Genomic DNA, 21,268 nt, shown 5'->3' with positions numbered 1-21,268 from the left:
GGCTGTGACACTGGTTGTAGCTCTTGACATGTCACTTATCCATACAATGAAACTGCTTATAGTCTAGTGGACTGACTGTAGTTTAAATCAAGAAAAAAAAACTAAAAACAAAATAACAGGGGTTATACCGACTGGATGGATTTAAAGGAAGAAAATGAAAGTCACATTATAAATAAACCAATATAATTATCCACAATCTTACCATTTATTCATGTCACATTCTCACCTAGACAATGAAGTAACTTTGAACGGTAACTTGGGATCATACCCGTGTCTGGGTATACTCCGTAGGGAACTTGAAGGAATGTTGACCCAATGCTTGGATGTTTGGTAGCAGACCTGCATTGGGGATAATGTTCCATGATAGTGTGAGAGTAACATTGTTGTGACCTCTGGAAGATAAGGAGTATGTTGTTATAAAATTATTATACACATGTAAACTCACCTAAAAAAAAAATTAAGGGAATATGCAGTACCATGAATTATTAAACATTTTGTATACCAGTGTACTAGAAGCTAAAGGCTATTCACAATCTATCATTAATAAAACATGTAAGGATATTATATACAGATATTTTTTTAAATAAAATATTGAAATATAACCATGATTATGATAACATGAAATTCCAAATAAAGACAACAGACAAAACATAAACCAAAACTAACAGCTCATAGGTTTATGCTGCTCTGTTTATAAACAAACACATTCAACAGAAGGTTTACATAACTTTCACTCACTTTAGACCATTTCCATCATCCCAGAAATAGTATTTGGTGTTCATATTCTTAAAATCTAGCACGGCATTCTCTCCTCTCAAAATGATTTTGTCCCAGAGCACAACCTGGTTGAGCTCATTGTTGGGGGTTGTGTACTCGGCTGTGAGGTAAAGGAATAATTGTTTCACGTTCCAATTGAACAATTGCGACAAATCCGTCTTCAGATCGAAAGTCAGGAAACCAAGATCGTTCCTCTCCCTAGACGCTCCATAATCTGGCACATTCTTACTGTAAGAGAAAACTTGGTTAATACATGTATCAAATCCATATTATCAGTAAATTTTAGTACAATTATACTTACACGACTACTTTTACAGTGTTCATTTGAGCGGCGGTTCTGTAATCCACAGTTAATGTGGAGAGAAAGCACAGGAAGGTTAGACATGCTAGCACGCTCAAAGTATACGTTAAGATAGCGTTTCCTCTGGTTAACACGGAATACATTTTGTGAATTACAATTTAATTTACTAAATACAATAATTATTGCAGCGGTGGCATTAAAATCCACCGTAATTCAACGATTCTACGATTGATGACATTAGAGACACGTCACAGGTAACGTCAAATCTGTCAAACGAACTTGAAACGTTTCGTTTTAAGTAGTTCTTTATATTTTTTTTAATTTTTCGTAGATTAGTTACGAGTTACGAGTTTATAGCTAAAATTAACTATAAATAAATGTTAGTTAAATGAATCTGTAGATATTTACATTGAGCTGTATTTTATTATAAGATTAATATTATTTCTATCCTAACAAGATCTGTAATGAAATGTTTTTATGTTTCGTTCCGTTGTACGCATTAGGCTGTTGTCGGATTGTAATAAAATAAAAACTTTATAATAATGAACTAAGATTTATTTCCCATAGATTAACACGGACCTTGTTATTTCCCGATAATATAAAATAAACCATTTACAAATTGCCTGTTGATTATTAAGACATATGCAAAAATCACAACCGATGTAGAAAGAATGAAACTTGATGTGGCTTTGTTGCAGGGTACGCCACCAGGCACAGGGCGGCAAAAACAAACTTCTTTTGTAAAACTTCCGTTAACTTGTTTAAAACATCCACTAGTGACAGCTGAATCATAATTATCCACAGCCCTTGTGCACATGTACGTTGAGTTATCAACTGTAAACAAAGAAAAAAGCTTAGGTTGTAATAGACCTACTTTTAAAATAAAAAGTAAGAAATAATATTTTGTTAAACTCATAATAGGTATTATTTCTTAATAAATTTAATATAACTTTCGGAACATGCAAACCTCTAATGCCTGACTATGGTTACATGGGGGATCATGCTGTTCGACCGTCTTTCTACTGGCGCCGACTTCAGAATTTAGATTCTTTTTATCAAACTTTAGCGCTCCCAGCATCAGCAACACATACATAATATAACACTCGTGAGGCATGGATAGTATGGATATACTATCCATAGTCTAAGATAGTCCTTTTATAAGACGGCTAATAAAAAGGAAACAAAATTGTCTTACCTTTGCCGTCGAAATAATAGGTAAATTGGGCGCATACGTCATTTGGAGCTAAGACACAAGTTGCTTCTTCTCTATAATGAGACCAAATGTAGTCTACATCCGGCCAGCTTCCATCATCTGAAATTTTGAAATAACTCTTTTTATCATTACCGAAACTCTGATGGGGTGATGAGGTCAGTCATTGACCTCACAAACCACATGGGAGAAGTAGACCGTTACTTTGACAATTCGTTTAGTCACAAAAGTTACAGCTATGATTAGACGTCTATTGTATATTGTTTATTACATACTCTATCTCTTTCTCCCACCGTTGGCCCAGCTCTGTAGCCAGACACACACACACACATACACACGAGTCATGTCAGAGGCCCTTAGCAGTTTAGTAATGACTTTGAAAAAGCTTTGCAAGCCACACGATGACAGTATTGTTGTCTCCTTCTATCGTAGTGGTTCTGTAGTGGATTAACAATCTCAGCAACCTTGATGTCAGTGCCGCACCTCTTTAACGTACACTCCGAAGCACGGTTCATCTTACTTTTGGAGAATCGGGTGATCAGTCTACAGTGTCCTGACCAAATTAGTAAAAGTGATTTTTGTGATTATGTTCCTACCGGGATTCGAGCGCAGGACCTCCGAGGATCCGTACTTACGTAGGCTGACGACTTACAAGACACAACAAGGGGCTGTCTGCAGGGTATTCCACTAGACAGACGAGTGGCGTCGTTGCATGTAGCATTCATAAATACGCTTCCATTATGCCACTGGGGTCCCAGCCATGTGAATGAGAAGCAGCGGCTCGTGGTGTTCGACCGGGAGTCTGTTGACTGGTCTGATAACACTGTCGTGCCTGCAAGTCAACATTGTGTTGAATGTATACACTGATAAACCTATCGCTTAGGTACTATCTGACCGTTACGTTTTGTTACGGTTCCTAAATCACAAAAATATCAAAGATGTCGAAATATTTTCAAAAGCTCATTCAAGATTTTTTTTATTTATTTTCAATTCTATACTTTTGCAACGGAAAGTTCCTCTCAGAATCATGGTCTGGATCATCCCTCTCAGTATTCGTTACGATGTCACTAACACCCTGTATATCAAAGAAGAAGACAAAGGATTTTAGTACTTACAGCATAAAACTAGGAGCGCTGTTAACAAAATAATGTAGCTATCCATTATTCACGCATGCTTGGAGGTGCACCTTCGTGATAAGATTTACTACACACACAACTTAATGCAATTTTTCTAGGTAATAACTTCCCCAGTTGTGTTGTCAATGCGTCCTACCTTTGTTTGACGTCGCTTAAACTGCTTATCATTATGTTTTAAATAATCATTCGGATCATTATCTGTAGTATTCATTACCGGTGCAATCAAAGAGATAATAGTGATTTAGAAAGATAACAGTAAAATTTATTGAATACGTTCACGGTATTTATACCTATATTTAATCTATAATTTTCCAAGTAGACTAAGATAATTAGATCGGGTAGGTTTTCAATGCACCGGAAGCCAATGTCAATAGTGTTGACGTCAAAATTCTGGGATATATGAGCACTATCTTTTTATTCTGTAGATGTGTTAAAACCTTCAAAATTCATACACGATGTCGTGCTAGTCACAAGCTTGGCAAGAGCGTCCATTGTGGAATTTTCCTGCACCGGACAAGCTCCCAGCCGACCGATGCATACTCAAATGAAATTATTCCCAAGCCCATCGATAAGCCGATTTCGTCTAACCTCGTTCAATCAGCGGAGCCTCCACTCGCCTAGATTTGTGCCCCAACAGATATGTCGGATTTTAAAATACCTCCATTTTTGAAATTGACTTTGTTTCGTATTGGATATTGATATTGCCTCAATTTTTTGCAGCTGTGATAGATTGTGTACAATGTCGATATTAGTTTGCCCTGTCCGTTGAATCCGGATTCGAGCATTATGTTCGTTTTGGTGATCCATACAACGAAGAGCTTTCGTGTTCTGCACTGCAGCAAAGCTTGAAAACATTTTCATAAACTTGAGATTTTTGGGGATTTGTATAGTGTTGCTATTTCTTGTTGTATGTTGTTTGTAAGTTACAGCAGTTAGACCTTTGTATTATCTCTGCCTTTTTGCACGATACTATTATACAGTCTTACAGATCGTAATTTTCTAGGTTTATATTTGGTAATTTCAAGAAAAAAAAATGTAGGAAATTAGAGAATGATAACTTTAAAAAAGTACTTTGTTTGTTGGTGAATATCCTATAAAGTATATAATTATCCAGAATTGGTACACAGTCTAAAATAAAGCAAATAATGAGCTCTGCCGATGACACAATATGAATATTTAAGCTGGCTGCTTCCCAACCGGGTTAGATGTCTGAACTAGGTTTTTGTACATTTGTGACTATCGGAATTTATAATACTTAGAGTCGAGTAGAATAATAATTATTTATGTTATCATATCAATCGATATTGACTTTTTATAGCAATTCGATTCGTGTTACTTCGTCATTCATATTATATTAGGTTAGGGAAGAAACACTACTACTAGAATAAACTAAGAAAAGCGTAAATTCCATTTGAATTTTTTAGGTGCCGGGAAATAACAAATATTCCGCATCGAGTTTAATTTTTATACGGAACTATAATTACTACCACGTGCGTATCACGAGGAAGAAATGTCTTTGTGAACCTAAATCTAGACTATAGCCTTATCTAGTGTGAATCCCTATTAAAGTAGGAGAGCCGTCTTCAATACACAGTTCGAAACAAACAAGAAGAAAGTACGCAACGAAAACATGATATCGTACAGACAAGAGTAAACAAGGCGCTGCGGCGGAGAGGATCCTATATCCTCTAGTGTGCCTGAGGGATGCTACTTACGTTCGCCCATGTTTAGTTTTTAAATATAAAAAGACTTCTTCTCGCTTCAGCATGTGGATTGTGAATTGAATGACATTTGGAAATAATTTAGAACTGATCTTCTTCGTGTTGTGTGGGTTATGAGGCGGATTACCAACCTCATCAACCCTGATTGTTTTGTATAGGTATTTCCATCTTTAGAACTGATATTTGTTTATTCTTGTGAGGTTAACGCTCAATACAAAAGTGTTGATGAAATCGTTTGGAAGGGATCATAACTTTCCATTTTTTTCTGTTATGAACTAGGTACTTACTTACCTAGGTTTCAAAGCTTTCCCTCGCTAAATTTTAAGGCAAAAAGCTTGCTTACGCTCGTGAGAGATTCAATTCTTTTCCCATAAGTTCATATAGAGTTTCTATTGAAGTGCAGTCGTCTTCGACAACATAAAACTGTGATTTTACGTGCATTGGTAATAATAAATATCTTATTATATTCCAATATCACAGAAAATCTTTTCCATATTATGTTATTTTGCTATAAGCCAACTGAAGTCACCTTCCTAGTGTTTACTGTTTACCTTCGCCGTGTAAACATTTTTCAGTGTCGTCTCGTCCGCATCTGTTGAATATTACTTGTTTATTCTCGCCGGACAAAGGGCTTGCTGGCAGATATTTATCGGGACCCCTGCCTATGACAAGCATTGTTTCCCTGTCACATTCCGATAGCGTTAGATGTCGTCGCTGAGCATCTCTGTTACGAAATTCGGTTGAAATTCGGTCTCAGAACAGTTTCGTCTATAACTTATATTGAGAATCGAATTAAACCTACCTAATACATTCTAGGTAAGTGGAAGTGGAATTTCGTGGTCTCTGTATTAGCCATACAGGAACAATTGAAAAAGTAACATTTTCTTGACATCACGAGAGAGTAGGTATGTAGTTGTTTTTTGTGTTCGTTTTGTAAATATTTTACTGAAATAGTAATTTCTTATTAGAAATTTAAATAATAATTTAATAAAGAGGAAAATATTTACTAAGTACATATGTATTTTTTGTGCGTAACTGACAAAAGCGTGATTTTTAGTCATCAAACTGTATCCGACCGATTCCGATTTTACCGATCCTATTGATGCTACAATTTTTTTACCATCGCCTTCACTTCATTTCAGTTAAGTATTTCACCTACTGCGTACACGTGACCGTAAGGACGCAAAAGTAAAACAAAAAAGTCAAATTAAAGGTTTTATTTATTAAGTTTGCAAAACAGCGTCCATTAATCTTAGTTTCATAAGTTAAAGCGCTTTGTTTCTTTCGGCCTTTTCGGTATGAACAGCTTTAATTAAGATATCATGGGAAATAAACCTCTCAACTCTGTGAAATATTAGATCCCTGACTAAATTGGATATTTTTCTCGGTAAAACATTATTTGAATAACAGTTTTATGATGTTCACAGGTGTATATTGTAATACTAGGGGTTTCATTAAAAAATAAAAGTGTATTTAACTTGATGTCTTGATTGTTCCGTTGTGTTTTTAGTGTTTTTTGGATAGTGCTTTTTTAACTTGGGGTAAAAAACAAAATTCTAACACGATATATATGGGCAACAGTTGTAGTGTTTATAAAGGCCTAATAGGATACCACTATCACCATGCGATGTAGCACCAACACAGTCTTGGAAAATTTTCTTCTACGCTTGTTCGAATTTATATAACTTTTCATTTCAACAATTTCATGATATCGTGTAATTGCTATAGATATTTTGGCAGTGAATGCTTTTAATAATGATTACGCTGTATTCATGGAGTAGATATCCATTTTGCAAACTAAACTAGGTAAATGAGCTAATCATTCTCGGCTGGTAATCTATCACTTTAATAGGTGAACAGGCTCGCTCCCTATTACATGGGACTGGCGAGGAGTAGGTGTACTTATACAGGATGTTAGTGTCACCGTAACGAAAACTTCGGGCAATGATTCAGACCATGATCCTATCGGAAATTTCATGAAAGTTTTAGTGCAAGTTTTTAATTATTTTCAGTTCCCTAGTTTTGCGATGAAAAAATCCACTTGATATCAACTAGAAACATGCCTCAAATGTTTCGTTACTTTGTCACAAACATCTTGTATACGATACACCTCTGCCTCCTTCGTCGGGAGCTGTACTCCCGCATGATGCTATGTTATACATTATATGTGATTGCAAGGTTGTCCTTTGGCGACTGGACGGACGTGAGTTGTGTCTTTAACTCATAATCCTCAGCCGCACGACGCCCACTGGTGGGCATAGGCTTCCTCCAAGGATCTCCACGACGATTGGTCCTGCGCTGCCCGCATCCAGCGGCTTCCCGAGACCTTCACCAGATCGTTGGTCCATCTTGTAGCGGGCCTACCCACTGAGCGTCGTCCGACGCGTGGTGTCTGTAACTACTTACCTCCAAAAAAAAAAAAACCAGTAACAGTTAAGCCGCCATATTGAATGTTCTCCACACAGGCCATTTCCAGTGGGTTACAAAGTAGTAACTGTATTGTCCCTATTTTGTTGCAGAACACGTGTTTTCCAGTGTCGTGTAGTGTGCAGGGGTCATTACGTCGGTTGTTTATACGATGTTCAGTCGGGATTGTGGACTGTGGACTGGAAGGCGGATACTTTCTGAGACATTATTAGCGTGAGAAGACTCCGTTTTGTAGATACAGGCTAGTAGTTTGCGTAGGTATAGCTTTTAAGAAAATTGAGGTATAACAGTATAATATAAAACACATGATTGCATATATTTAGCTCGGACTGGCTGTTTAGGGACTGTTTTATTGACAGAGACGTAAGGCGTTAGTTATTCAAATTTAGAAGTTATGGGCACTAGACGATCTTTTAGCCCAGACGGTCTTCCCCGCATTGACCTTAGTTAGTGCAGCCAATCAGCTCGCGAAACCAGACACGTCAGGACTCCGATACCGCCCCGCCGGCGTTGTCGACGATTTCCCTCAATCAGCGTTTATCACTATCGACCCACTAGGGTCTTTTAATTCTTGCAAATATTTTTCCTCTCAGACGACGCCCTGAGCCGAGGTTCGCGCTCAACTGGGCACCCTCAGGCCTGTCGTCTTAAACGTTGTACCGGGTGAGAGCCTTCAGCGCTCTCCATTTGTCCGGCCAAGTAGTTAATGCCATCTGCGGCAAATCTACAATAAGTTACGTCAAAAAATAAATACATACAGAGTGTTAGTGACATCGTAACAAAAACTTTGAGGGGTGATTGAAGCCATGATTCTGAGAAGATATCAAGTGGAATTTTCCGTCGCAAAAGTATGGAATTGAAAATAATTAAAAAAAAACACAAAAAATTACAGGATGATTCAGACTGAAAATTCCACTTGATATCAACTCAGAATCATGGTCTGAACCATCCCCCTCAGTATTCGTTACGGTGTCACTAACACCCATACCTACTTGTATGGCTACCGTATGTACTTGTGTGGGGTGTAAGTGACATCGTAACGAATACTGAGGGGGATGATTCAGCTGATTATTCTGAGTTAATATAAAGTAGAATTTTCCTTCGCAAAAGTATAGAATTGAAAATAATTTAAAAAATAAATAAAAAAAACATGAATTTTGCGACGAAAAATTCCACTTGATATTAACTCAGAATAATCAGCTGAATCATCCCCCTGAGTATTCGTTACGATGTTACTAACACCCTGTATAGTTACAAAAATATAAGATACACGCCCCACTGCCGGGCACAGGCTAGGCGTCTCCTTATCGAACAGAGGGAGTGTCGTGTGATCCATTATGTTCTGCTTTAGGTAATACGGGTTGTTGGAGGAACACCCAGGTAACACCAATAGGTTAATTTAGAAACGTTTTAATTAGTTTATGTCCGTCCATAAAAAGTACAGGTCAATTCCTAGCGTTATCCTGTTTTCACAGAGTCCGCTTATCTAACCTGAAGATTTGACAGGTCAAGTTTTTAGAAAAGTGACTGCCCGCTAAGGGTAAACCAGCCCAATATAGGTTAGGTCACATTCCTCCGTAACGCATTTCTCGGGTATGTTGGTTTCCTCACGATGTTTTCCCTCACCGTTGAGCACGTGATAATCATTTATGATCCAAACATGTATTCGAAAAACGATTTCGTAAATCATAGGTTTAGGTCCGTGCTCGATTCAAACCTGCGACCTTACAGTGAGTATCAAGCGTTCTTCCATCTGGGGCACCACGGCTCAAACAAAAATTAAGATATAAAATTTCAGACGAAGTGATTTATGAGGAGAATAATTTAATCTAAGTACTCTATTTAGTTAGGTAATGAATCTGCCACCTATCTTCTATGAAAATAATGGACGATATTGCTCTAGCACATAAATTTCATCAATAAAATTGTTTCGTACACGCACGCACAATTAAAATTTCAGTGATGTTGAAAGAAAATAAAGGCTAGGAATAAGGGACAATGCCATATTACCTAACGTGATTATATGAAGGCGTGCCGCGTTAAATTGACAGTCATTAAATAATTAGTTGATGATATTTTCATCACTGGACTAATAATATTATTATTATAACCTTACCTTTTCCTTTTTAGTACCTTTTCATGTCGTGATTAATATAAGTTTCTAATAATAAAAATGAATCACCACCAATGAATTACTTTTAATGCTTTAATACTAAATCTATCAGTTGTAGGTACAAAAGTTATAAAACTGTATACATTACTAAGATACACATTATATCTTTATTTATCTTATTACAAATATAATTTCAGATGGTACAAAAATATGACCTTAAATATTTACAAAATATATCACATTTTATGTGTAAAATTTACCTAAGCCTTTTTATTTTATATTACTTTTGTCTAGCTACGTTATTGATAGATCCACTTTATTTAAAACTAAATCCGTGTTATTTATGTCACAATTTTATAATTATTTTTATCTAACATTTATTTAGTTACATTGTATGATTATGTACAAAATGGTTCGCGATATAAATTACAATATTTACAAAGCAACAGTACAAGGATCTAAGCTACTTTTCGTTGGAACACAACATATCCGTGGTCGTACCACGCATGGCTGCTACGAGCTCAAAAACTTTAGGTACAAGAATATATAACTTTATAGTTTTCGTGTTCTCGCACAAAGGCTATAAATCGCAACGTTCTGCCGCGGTCTCACTGCTCACTCACTCGCTACATAGTTTATCGCGCGCAGCAGCAACGCATTCCCGTTTTAAAAGTTTCTCGTTTCTACAACAAAACTTTCACATTATCGTAATCACCAACACTAGCGTTTTACACTCACTACACAAGTTCTGCTACACAATTTCTCACATACTTTTTAACCTACGTAAGGGAAGGGAGCGAATGGCGCTGGGAAGTATCCGGGGAAACCTGCGCTTGGCTGCACCGGGATGGACGAGGTGACGTATGACGTCAGCACGGTCGGCACCACTTTAGTTGTGAACAATGTCGTGTACACCGTCTTAGCTCCGAAAGTTAGTTTCAGAATCTGACTGTCAGTCGCAGTGACTTCAGTATTCATAACTACCGGGGTGGAAGTGACTGTGAACTGCGGTGGGAACAGAGGGTTGATCGGGTTCAGCGGCAACGCAGGCAAGCTGCTGGTGCCTATTTCATACTCCGTCTTCGTAACAGTTGCGACAGGCCTCGAAATAGTACTATGAACTGTATTCTTGCCGTCGAAGTACGGGATCACGTGAGATTCGTATACAGTCTCGTATTTTAGAATAGGTTTGGAAGTTGTGACCACGTTTGGTATTTGAGCAGCCGCAGCTGGGTTGAGCAATCTTAGCAGAGCCAACTGTTGCGCTTGTTCAGGAGTCAAAGCCGGTGTAGGTACATTGGGCGCTTCCGTCACTTGATTACCCTTGGTTTGACCGTGAGCTTTTTTCAGTCTTAGATGGTTTTCGGGCATCCTATATTTATCAACTTCAGTGAGGTCAAATTCTGAACCGACGTTAGCAAGGTCTAGGTCCGGAGGGAACACGCGGCGGGGAACTCCATCTTCGTCTTCGTTGCTGTCTCCAAAGTCCAATTCTAAGTGCAGTTCTGAGCCAGCTTCGTCAAGACGGCTGTTAAATTCTTTCAACGTCTTACTTGGTATGAACTGGAAGAAGTCCATGGGTGGTAGCGTTTTAGTAGCAGTTACGAATCTGGTGATTTGATAAGTTTGGATGAATGTGAGGCTGCTGGTTACATTAACGTCTCGGACGATCGGCAGAATATGTGTTTTTAACATGTTTTGAGTTGTACTGAATGTTTCTGTTATTGTTTCCAGAGGAGGTGTTTCCATATCGGATGATAGTGTTATCGCGGGTAGTGTAGCAATACTGGAATCTAAATTATGGTCTTTGCCATAAGGGGATGCGGTCGCTAAGATGTTTTCTGTCAACGGTTCGTTGAGAGAACTTTGCGCGCTGGGTACGATAGTAGGTTCAATACGTTTTTCTATCGTAGAGGTAACTGTAATAATACGAGTATTTTTCACACGTCCAACCTGCAAGCAAAAAGTAAAATCAAAATTGTGTATAGATAATGCCTATAATATATAATTAGAATGCCCAGACGATGGCGTATATATGTATATGCTAATTGTGTTGTTGTTATGTTATGTGTAAGTATCATTAAACACACAAACATAACACATAAACACACGTAACATTTAATAATTTCCTAGATAAACTTCAATACAAAACCTATGTCTATTATACCTGGAAAGTGTAAGGAGACTTGATGGTAGCAATTTCGTAGTAAACATCTTTAAAATCGGCAGGAGTCGAGATTTCAACTTTGAGGGTTTCGACAGGAGGAGGTTTCTCTATTGAGTTATCGTCGGTGTCATTTTCTAGAAGCGCGCCAGGACCACTCTGTGAACCTTGCAATTCCAGATCATTATCGGATCTCGCTTGAGGGGAAAGTTCGTTAGACTGTGGGTCATCTAGAAGCGGGTTCGAGTTCGGTGTCGTCGATTCATCATCGTCTTTCATTTTTCTGATCGTCACTTTAGGCTTTGGGCTAGTTTTATATTGCCAACGACCAGAGCCAGGTGCACGATTGAGCTTAAATTTATATACACTAGTCGAAGACGCTGGAGTAGCTTCGACAGGGGTAGCTTGAACTCGGGGCTTGAACCCTCGTCGTGATTGGCTGTCGTTATTGTTTACGGGCGTTACTGTTGACTTGTGTCCAGAATTACGGTTGCTCTTTCTTCTGTTCGAAAACGATGGCGTGGTGGATTCACTGAAAACAGAGACGGTAGCCAGTTGAGGTGTATGTGCAGGACGACCAAACCGTGTACTGAAAACAAAAATTATTGCAGTTACCTATTTAAAAAGCGGTGTTGTGCTAATGACAGCAATTTATAATAAGTGTTATATACATATATAATGTGCGGTTTATATTGTGTGTATGAAACTATATCCATAAATTTAAAAATACCTTTGAGTCCTTTGTGAAGAATTTCTATTCTTGAACTTTTTGGTTTGCGGAGGTGGAGCGTTTTCATGGGCTTCGTTATCGGAGTTACTTTGTGGTCTGTGTCGATTTTTAAAAGAGCTGCCAGCTGGTCTTCTTGTGGTTTTACTAAAACCACTGTCATCATCCCCTATTGATGGAGTTGGCTCCAAATTGTGTCTATGATTCTTTGCTACAGCTGGTGCGGCGGTTTTTAGAATTCTATGTGTGGGACTTGGCGAAATTTTAGGTCTATGACCGCCAGCTGGCAGTACTTTTGAGTTGCTGTTTAATACTTGTGCATATTTGCCAGAGATAAAGGTTCCGATGACACTGGTTTCATGGACAGTTGTAAGTCCGTCTTTGACTATAGTACCTCCGAGTGTAGTAACTAGGCCAAGGGGATGGTCTTCATCATCCGGAGGCGGAGACGGAGGATGTACCCTGTTCTTGTGTTTCGGCTTCTGACCATTCGCCTTAGAAGGTCGTATGTTAATAACCTTGTAAGTTTCTTCGACAAATTCGGACGGTTGGCGTTGGAGGAAATCGTATTCCGGTTCACCGATGTTATTGTTAGTAATCAAGATGGCAGGCTCTTCATCAGGCTGGCTCGACTTGATTTCTACCTTGGAATGAATAACAGATGCTGGCGGACCTTGTTTCACTTCCACCTTACTCGCTACCACATTTGTAATACTTTTGATTTCTGTTTTCGGTTTTTTATTTTGAGAGCTTTGTTTGTTTACTTTCGGAGATACTTTCGGCGATTCTACAATTTTTGAGGGGCCAGCAACAACTTCAACTTTTGTGATGATTTGTTTTTGTTCTTTTGCAGTTGATTTTGGTACATTGGAGGCTTTCTCGTCTTTTTTCGGTGGGGACATGGAGCTAGAAGCGGTAACGGCTGGTTTGTTGGTTTTGTCTTTATCAGACAATTTACTCGGTTTGATAGCTTCAGGCTTCACGCTGGACACAGAAGGAGGCGGCGGCTTTGTTTCAATTATGTTTTCTTGCACTGGCTTCTCCGTTGTCGGTGGTTCTGAAATGTAATGATAAAGTATATTGGTTAAAATACTGTCCCAAGCTGTTTTGAGAATATTTCGCATGCAACTGTAATGCGTGTTACTACTGATTCTCTTAAGTGTTAAGTCTCCGCTGGGGAGAAATTCACGAACAACTTCTGAATACTGGGCACAGGCCTCCCCTCGAAGCATAGAGTAGAAATCTTAATCAATTAATTATTGATTTCAATATATTCAATATGTATGTAGGTCCGTAATAAAAAAATAAGAATGGGTAAGTTATCGACCTGGCGCAGGTGCAGACTGGGGCGAAAAGACCATCACGGTATTTCCGATGGTGGTGGTGAAGTCCAAGAAACCGTAGACTGTTTGTGTAATCATGTTGCCCGCTGGAGCTTGTGGTGATTCGGGTGCGGCGGGTTGACCTCCGCCATAGACTGGGCCATCAGCGGATGTAACGCCACCTGTAAGAATATTAACAAATTGATTAGATGAGCTAAAACCATGATTATAAGTATTTACAATCAATAGGTACCTAACCTACCCAATAATACATTTATCTTTTATTTGGACTAGAGTTATCTATCTAGATTATTTCTTCGTTAATGCACCTTCTTAAGGGGTGTCAACATATATAAATATATGAGTAAGGCTTTAGACAGACGGACCGCATTTCAACAGCAATCTAACCACTAATTGCAGTTCAGGTGCGCTTTGTATGCAGTGGACACGACTGCAATAGAACTGCAAACCAACTGCGCAGCACGACTGCACGCCAACTGCAATTGAACTGCAATCGGACTGCCCGTTTGGTTTGCAGTTCTATTGCAGTCGTGTCAACTGCATTCAAACTGCATCGGAACTGCAATTTGGCAGTCGGATTGCAGTTGAAATGCGGTCCGTCTGTCTAAAGCTTAATGGGTATGCGTCTAGGTAATTGCTGTCATCTAGAAGTGAGTGGATGTGAAACATATTGCCAATCGTAATACTACAAAAAAGTTGATTGAATCAGCTATTAAAACACGTTTACTTTGTAACTTTGTAGAATAATGAGAAGCTAGTGAGATTTTCTATTCAGGTTTTATTAAAAATACGTGAGATTAATTTTCAAAGGCAATTTGTCGAAAATCAAGTTAAATTTTCCTTTATAGGGTAGCGCAAATAATTTCATAAATTAAATCTTGCTCATCCAGTCGTGTTGCTCAGTGCAATACATAAAATAGGGTGTTCTTGAAAATTGGGTCGAGGGGAGACGCGGAGGTCTGAGAGCAATTATTGGATATTGATAAAATGTGATATTGATAACTTTTACTCAAAGTAAATACGTAGGCCACTACAGTTTCGGCGAGCATACTCCTGAGCTAATGGCGATAAGTACAAGCTTGAACCAAAACTTTTTATATCGAGCTCACTTACGAGAATGTTATGTTAAAAGCTTAAAGCAAAAGCGTTCTGATAACGAAAAAAGTCAGCGGCGACGTTACTTCAGTACCATTGGTTCGCAAATGACCCGTAATAGTGCCTTCATATGGCATAAAGAGAGGGTGTTTACAAACAATATCGTTGACAAGATATCGGGTCGTCAAATTAATGATCCGTGACGTCATTCGCGAAAGAAGTTGTTGATCGCCGACAACTAACGATCACCTACAGAACAAGCCTATAACTTTTTATGATTTTCATGATAGAGTAGTATTTATTACTTATGTATTTATTTACGTGGATTAAAATGGTGATTTAAAATGGATTAAACTCCGACAAGTGTAATTTTTAAATGCGAGTTTGCGTTCAAAGTCCAGTGGTTGAAAATTGAAAGCGCTCGCAGAATAAAATTTACATAGCGGAGTTCCATCGGAAGTGGGTAACAAATTATAGTGCAGTCGTGTCTCTATATTCACATTACTTCCGGCCCATTTGCTGGCAAGTGGTCTGAGATAGTCCACCTTAGATACGGATCGAGGATCTCAGAAGCCCCCTGCTTTTCCAATCTAACCATACCGTACATACATAAACATACGAAACAGTAAACTGGAGGCATAATGCTTTTTATTACCCGTTTATAGCTTTGTATTTATATTATATTATCCTTTATTCATGAGCTTTGCATATTGACATGACATGTTTACCCTATTTATGGCTCCCTTTTGACCCATTCAAACTTTTTCAAATAGCATTACAAGAGTGACACTCTAAGCGGAATGCAAAATATTTATTGGTGATATTTTTTGCCTGTGAAATGTTAAGCCAACATATCAATTGATGATTCGAGTATAGTCGCCCGATCATTTGATTGGTGATACGAATATAAATTTTATTGCATACGGAATTTGAAAATGATAGCGCAGGGAAACGGGAAAATAGATTAAGATTATATATTATTTATTTCGTTGGATGATGGATTGATCATCGCGCGTTCGTTTCGTTTTTTAGGCCATTTATCTTGTGGATCGGAAAAAGAATTATCTATGTACTGTCCTCTTTTATGGTTCCTTAATTTCGGGATTTATGGGACATTTCTTTTAGTGTTGTATACGAGGCCAGAAATACATATGAAATATAATAAAACGACGAACTAGTACTATCGCTTCTTACATACTTTAGAACATACTTGAAATTAATTTCGAAAGTATTTTTTTGCAGAGCCGATGACTCGACTTGCTTTATTGTGGATTTGCATCTAATTGATAAACGTTCGATAAACGATCATTATCTACCTAATTGACAGAATACAATACCGTATCGGAAGGGAAAACGGAACATACTCTACCATACTGCCCCAGTAGTGAACTTACACAAGTGGCTGGCTACCGCCAGTAGAACGAAGATTCTGGGATCCATGACAATTGTCTCTTGATGACGTCAGCAACAGAAGAGACCGAGGCGCGTTCGCATCTTGCGCGAACGCATACTCCGAAAAATAACCTGAAACAAAAAAAATAATAGGTACTTAATATATTGTATCCTATAGAAAGTTTGTGACAGTACAAATGATTTTGTAGAATAACCATAACCAAGACAGTACATTTCAAGTGTTTGTTTCACACGCCTCCGCAAGTTGAGTACGTAACACAAATGGAATGATCCCGGTAAACAACCAAACAAGTGTTGTTTGTGTTCACTCGTCACGATGTGTAATCATGCGAAGCTCACCCCGTGTGTCGCTGTGTCTGACGTTGAAAATGAATATAAAATCGGTTGTACGGTCGCGTGACGCTTCACCGGACAAAATAATCAGCCTATATGCAAAACGATGGCTTGCGGCCGATCGATGCCTCATTTCAGTACAACAATTTATTTTAAGTAGTATTTGCTTAATTGCCTGTTTGGTTATTCATCAGTACTGCGATAGAGTATAGAATAGTGCAAATTGGAAAAGCATCCCGTATAACGTGATGGACTGGTGGGCTATCTTTATAAAATGGTTTATCAAATCTATCTTGCGCTAATACCGAGTGCGTTTGCAAGTTATATTCCGATGACTTAGTTTATGTGTGGCCTAATACACACACAATGTGTGGTGCATTAGGTAACTTAATATAAATTCCATAAAAAATGTACCAAAATTGTCTATCTATCTATCTACTCAGCCTGTATCCACCCACTGCTGGGTGTAGGCCTCCTCTCTTTCACCAAAATTTTATAATAAAGGAAATGGAATATCCACAATTTGGCGCTCTATCATCTATGGAAGGGGTGCATAGTATTATTTGTTAAGTTTCGTTATATTCAGACTGTGTTGAAATGTGCCGATACGCATTTAAAATTACTCATCAACTTTTTCGCCAAACGATTACCGACGTGTTTGGCATTCAGGTATTAAGGTTTCTATGCAGTGTACAAATATTTGATCTTCAAAAACTACGCGTTCAGTTTGTTAACTAAGCGTATAAAAGGCGTGCTATGCTATGATCTTGATAAAGGTTGTACCTGGTAATTCACGACTCCGTTTTCCTTGTCGGATTTGACATTTGGTATTTGTAGACACAAAATGTACTTATTTGAAATGCAACACAGATCCTCTGTTTCTTAATACAATTTGAAGTTTAATATAAAGGCAAAACATTTTGATATTCTAGTTGCATACGTCACTACTTACACTCAATGGGCAATCATCTTAATTATTCGTTTTTTATATGGTATCTATTTACCTGTAATTTTTGAGAAAAACGACTGTTATTATTATGTCATAATATTCGTTACTCGTAACTTAGTAGGTACGTGCACCTAAATCGGATTGGGTGCAAACAGCCTTAGTAAATCGAGAAGCTGAACTGAACCCCATGTGTCGTTTATATAATGAATGTGACTATAGTATAATATGTAGTGGAATAATGGACGCCGTGGACACTCAGAGTTGGCACGGAGGCATTCAAGTCGAATTCCAGCCAGATTGGCATCCATTGTGCACTCCAACCGTATTGAAACCGTTTGAATGCTTAGCACTGCCGATCGTCGACCATATGCATTCGGCCAGCAATGTAACCCGGAGGAATTACGTACGTATTTCTCGTACGTAACTGTGGCTCGGCTGCGATTAGTCCTTTGTTTACGCTTACTTTTATATTTCGTAAGCATTATAAGGCCACTTCACTACTTTAGTAATCGCGATCAAAGATATTGAAGGGACGTTTGAGATGTTAATACATCTGAATTTATACGAAAACCAACACAACCACACATGAGTGCCTTATTAACACTTTCAAGGACAGAACGTCTGTGGACGTTCCGATTCCATACTACCTATTATGAATCATCAATGACGCATGGTCTCTGTCCGTGAAAGGGTTAATACGGCTATAAAGTATTGGTTTATTTAGGTAAAGGGTAGGTATAATCAAAACAGATATTTTATAAGATATACGAGACTTATGATGTCTACGTTGTATATTGGTTAAATTTATTTAGTTTGTCATGTTTTCAATCTTCAAATGTAAACAACAGCTTTACATAAATAGTTGATATACGCATTAACTGGAGTGGGTTATGAAGTATGCTCCACCAAGCTGCCTCCATGTGGGAGTACTTCTGTGACCTCGTATGCCGTATTTACCAAGATTAGTGGCTCTTCATGGTCTAATGACAAGAGCGTTGGGGTCTCGATCCTCAGGTTCGGGGTGTTCTATATTACGGGCATATCACAAACATTTTCACTCCTAGTTTTATAAGAATAATGTGGGTTGATCACCTAGTTGTCTATAAGTATCAAAATCCGTGCTTCGGAGAGCACGTTAAAAAAGTAGTGATCACGGGTACTATTTTTTTTTAAGATAAAATGTAGTCGTTACATGAGCCTTGTCAGACGGCTTAATAGTAATTCTGACATCACATAGGTATCGATAGAAAAAGATAGACAAGCATGACCTATACTAGATATACCTAGAGTAGTTAGGTACACCCGCGGTATACACGATGCTAAATATGGAGAATGTTTCGTATAAGGATCTCTATACGTACTTTTCACGCTTTTCGATGTACGTAAAATGCAAATGAACCGTACTAAGTATAGTGCTAGAGTAATATGTACTCTATACGAGTTAACTTACACCCTTCATGTGCCGTATTCCCAAACGATCAATGCCTATTGACGTGGAGGGGAATACTCCGTATAGTGGTGTGAATGTAGGCGTGTTTGCCCGCGAGATGGTCGTGATGAGCGGCCATGTTTGCGGTACTGCTCCCTGAATCTATTCAGCCTTTGCATTACCGAGACTGGCTGAGTAGGGTTGCATTGCAAAGAGAAATGATGAAAAAGTAAAAAGAAATCGAGGGAAGATAATGGCTGGAAATGTGTTGTCAATTTGAAATGTTCTGTTTTTGAAATGTGCGGTAAATCATAAACACAGACAGTGTGTGTCTGTGAATGTTCTTTTTTCAATTACACTTTTATTTTTAAGTGACATTGGATAAGTAACGTTAGTAGCCTTTTCATTTGTTTTTCTAAATTCAAGATCAGTGTATAGCACAGAAAAATCGTGTCAACGTCGAATATATGACGAAATGTGTAATAAAAAACGATACGATTTATAAAACATTTGAGTACTTATATACTTTTACGAACATAATATAGCATCACGCCTGTACCCCCGATGAGGTAGGCAGAGGTGTATACAGAGTGTTAGTGACATCATAACGAAAGCTTTGAGGAATGATTCAGATCATGATTCTGAGTTGATATCAAGTGGAATTTTCCGTCGCAAAAGTATGGCGCTGAAAATAATAAAAAAACTCACCAATTTTAATCATGGTCTGAATCATCCCCCTTAGTATTCGTTACGATGTCACTAACATACATCCACGCCTCGCCAGCTAAGTTGAAGTCCCAAAGGTACTTACTTTATGTAGATACTTTTTCCAAATAACGTACAACGGTATGAGATGAGTTTTTGAGTTACTTAGTTTAGCACTTAAACAAGACATAAACGTCAAACAACTATGAAGCTTAATTTCATTTTTACTACATTTCACTTGGTTGTAAAACAGTCCGGTTTATTATAGTTTAGTATCTGAAAACTTTAGCGGTGCACTACTTTTATGTTCAGCGAAAATAATTTTATTTTACCTACTCGGGAAAAGGGGATAAGAAATGCTTTAGACATTATTTTAAATTAAGCTTCAAATTTAGTCGTTAATCATTTTTATTAATTTTATTAGCGGTTGATGTAGCGAATGTAACTAACTGTAAAATAAAGTATAAAGCACAGAAATAATGCAGCTTATCGATTTTGATACATACCTAACCCTGAATACTAGGTAACTTAAGTATATAAAAATATACTTATAGGATTGACGAAGCTTGTGCGGATTTTATTATGTATGATTTGAATATGCTTTCCTTTATTATTATTTTTTGGTACTGACGAAGCCTGTGGTGGATTTACATTCTGTTCTTTATTATTATTGTTTCTGAATAAATACCTAAAGAAAGAAAAACTTATTCATATAAGTATTATATTTTCGTACTTATGAATGAAACATATTTTATGAATCGTTTAAAGATTAAATTAACACTACGAACGAAATGCGTAGCAATCTGCTACGCATACATATTTCGTACAGTTTTTTAATTAGAGCGTAAAAATATGCTTTTTCTGGAAGTTTCTGCCAACAGTACTTATATACGTATCTGACCAAGTAGACGGGGGCTGCATCCCTCTATTCAAACAAAATTTAATGAGGCGTACGCTTATATGCGAGCTCTTCTACAGCTCTCATGGGATACACGCCAATACTTGCAGAATATTTTATATTATGTTGCAGGTACGAATACGTGTAAGTATGTAAAAAAATAATATCACAAAACAATATGATTAAAATACTGTTATATTTTCTCCAAATAACACTGAAAGTATCACTATCCTATCCGTTTGTTTCTGATATTAACATGTTTTATCTTTGCAATATTTTATGGCCGCAAAGCTGGATTGTCGAGAATGTTTTACGAGGCTCTATTCAATACGAGGCGTAAGCCTCTTTACAGATTTCCAGACGTCTTGTCGAGGTTTTAATCCGACTACACAAGTGAAATCGATCGGTTTAATCTAACAAATACTTCAATCCTCAACGTTTCCTCTGTGCTCTAATAGTCTGAGAGTTTACTACAATCTCCCCTCTATGTAGGTACTCTAGTTACTATGCCACTCTAACGTAAAACA

At 37.8% G+C, this 21,268-nt stretch overlaps 2 protein-coding genes across 4 annotated transcripts in view; both read right to left on the bottom strand.

Annotated features, from left to right (window-relative positions):
- Positions 1-166: 166 nt before the first annotated feature.
- On the bottom strand, positions 167-3,571 carry LOC126366550 (signal peptidase complex subunit 3). The gene is given in 7 exon segments (XM_050009702.1): positions 167-392; positions 739-1,005; positions 1,079-1,244; positions 1,808-1,912; positions 2,274-2,390; positions 2,941-3,120; positions 3,404-3,571. Coding segments are annotated over 7 exon segments (1,011 nt in total). The 5' UTR covers positions 3,450-3,571; the 3' UTR covers positions 167-262.
- A 5,452-nt stretch (positions 3,572-9,023) lies between these two features.
- LOC126366502 (immunoglobulin A1 protease) overlaps positions 9,024-21,268 on the bottom strand; it is a 149,821-nt gene continuing 137,576 nt past the window's right edge. For 2 of the 3 annotated variants that reach the window (XM_050009623.1, XM_050009624.1), the window contains 5 exons: positions 16,409-16,538; positions 13,904-14,080; positions 12,580-13,633; positions 11,853-12,438; positions 9,024-11,638 (listed from right to left, as the gene is read on the bottom strand). In XM_050009623.1, the coding sequence (XP_049865580.1) occupies positions 10,460-11,638; positions 11,853-12,438; positions 12,580-13,633; positions 13,904-14,080; positions 16,409-16,454 (3,042 nt within the window). In that variant the 5' untranslated portion in view covers positions 16,455-16,538 and the 3' untranslated portion in view covers positions 9,024-10,459. The remainder of the gene's footprint in view (positions 11,639-11,852; positions 12,439-12,579; positions 13,634-13,903; positions 14,081-16,408; positions 16,539-21,268) is intronic. The other variant, XM_050009625.1, reaches the window with a different exon arrangement.

This window comes from Pectinophora gossypiella, chromosome 4 (assembly GCF_024362695.1).
Source record: "Pectinophora gossypiella chromosome 4, ilPecGoss1.1, whole genome shotgun sequence".
NCBI classification, from domain to species: Eukaryota; Metazoa; Arthropoda; class Insecta; order Lepidoptera; family Gelechiidae; genus Pectinophora; species Pectinophora gossypiella.
This window is presented reverse-complemented; position numbering and strand designations above follow the sequence as displayed.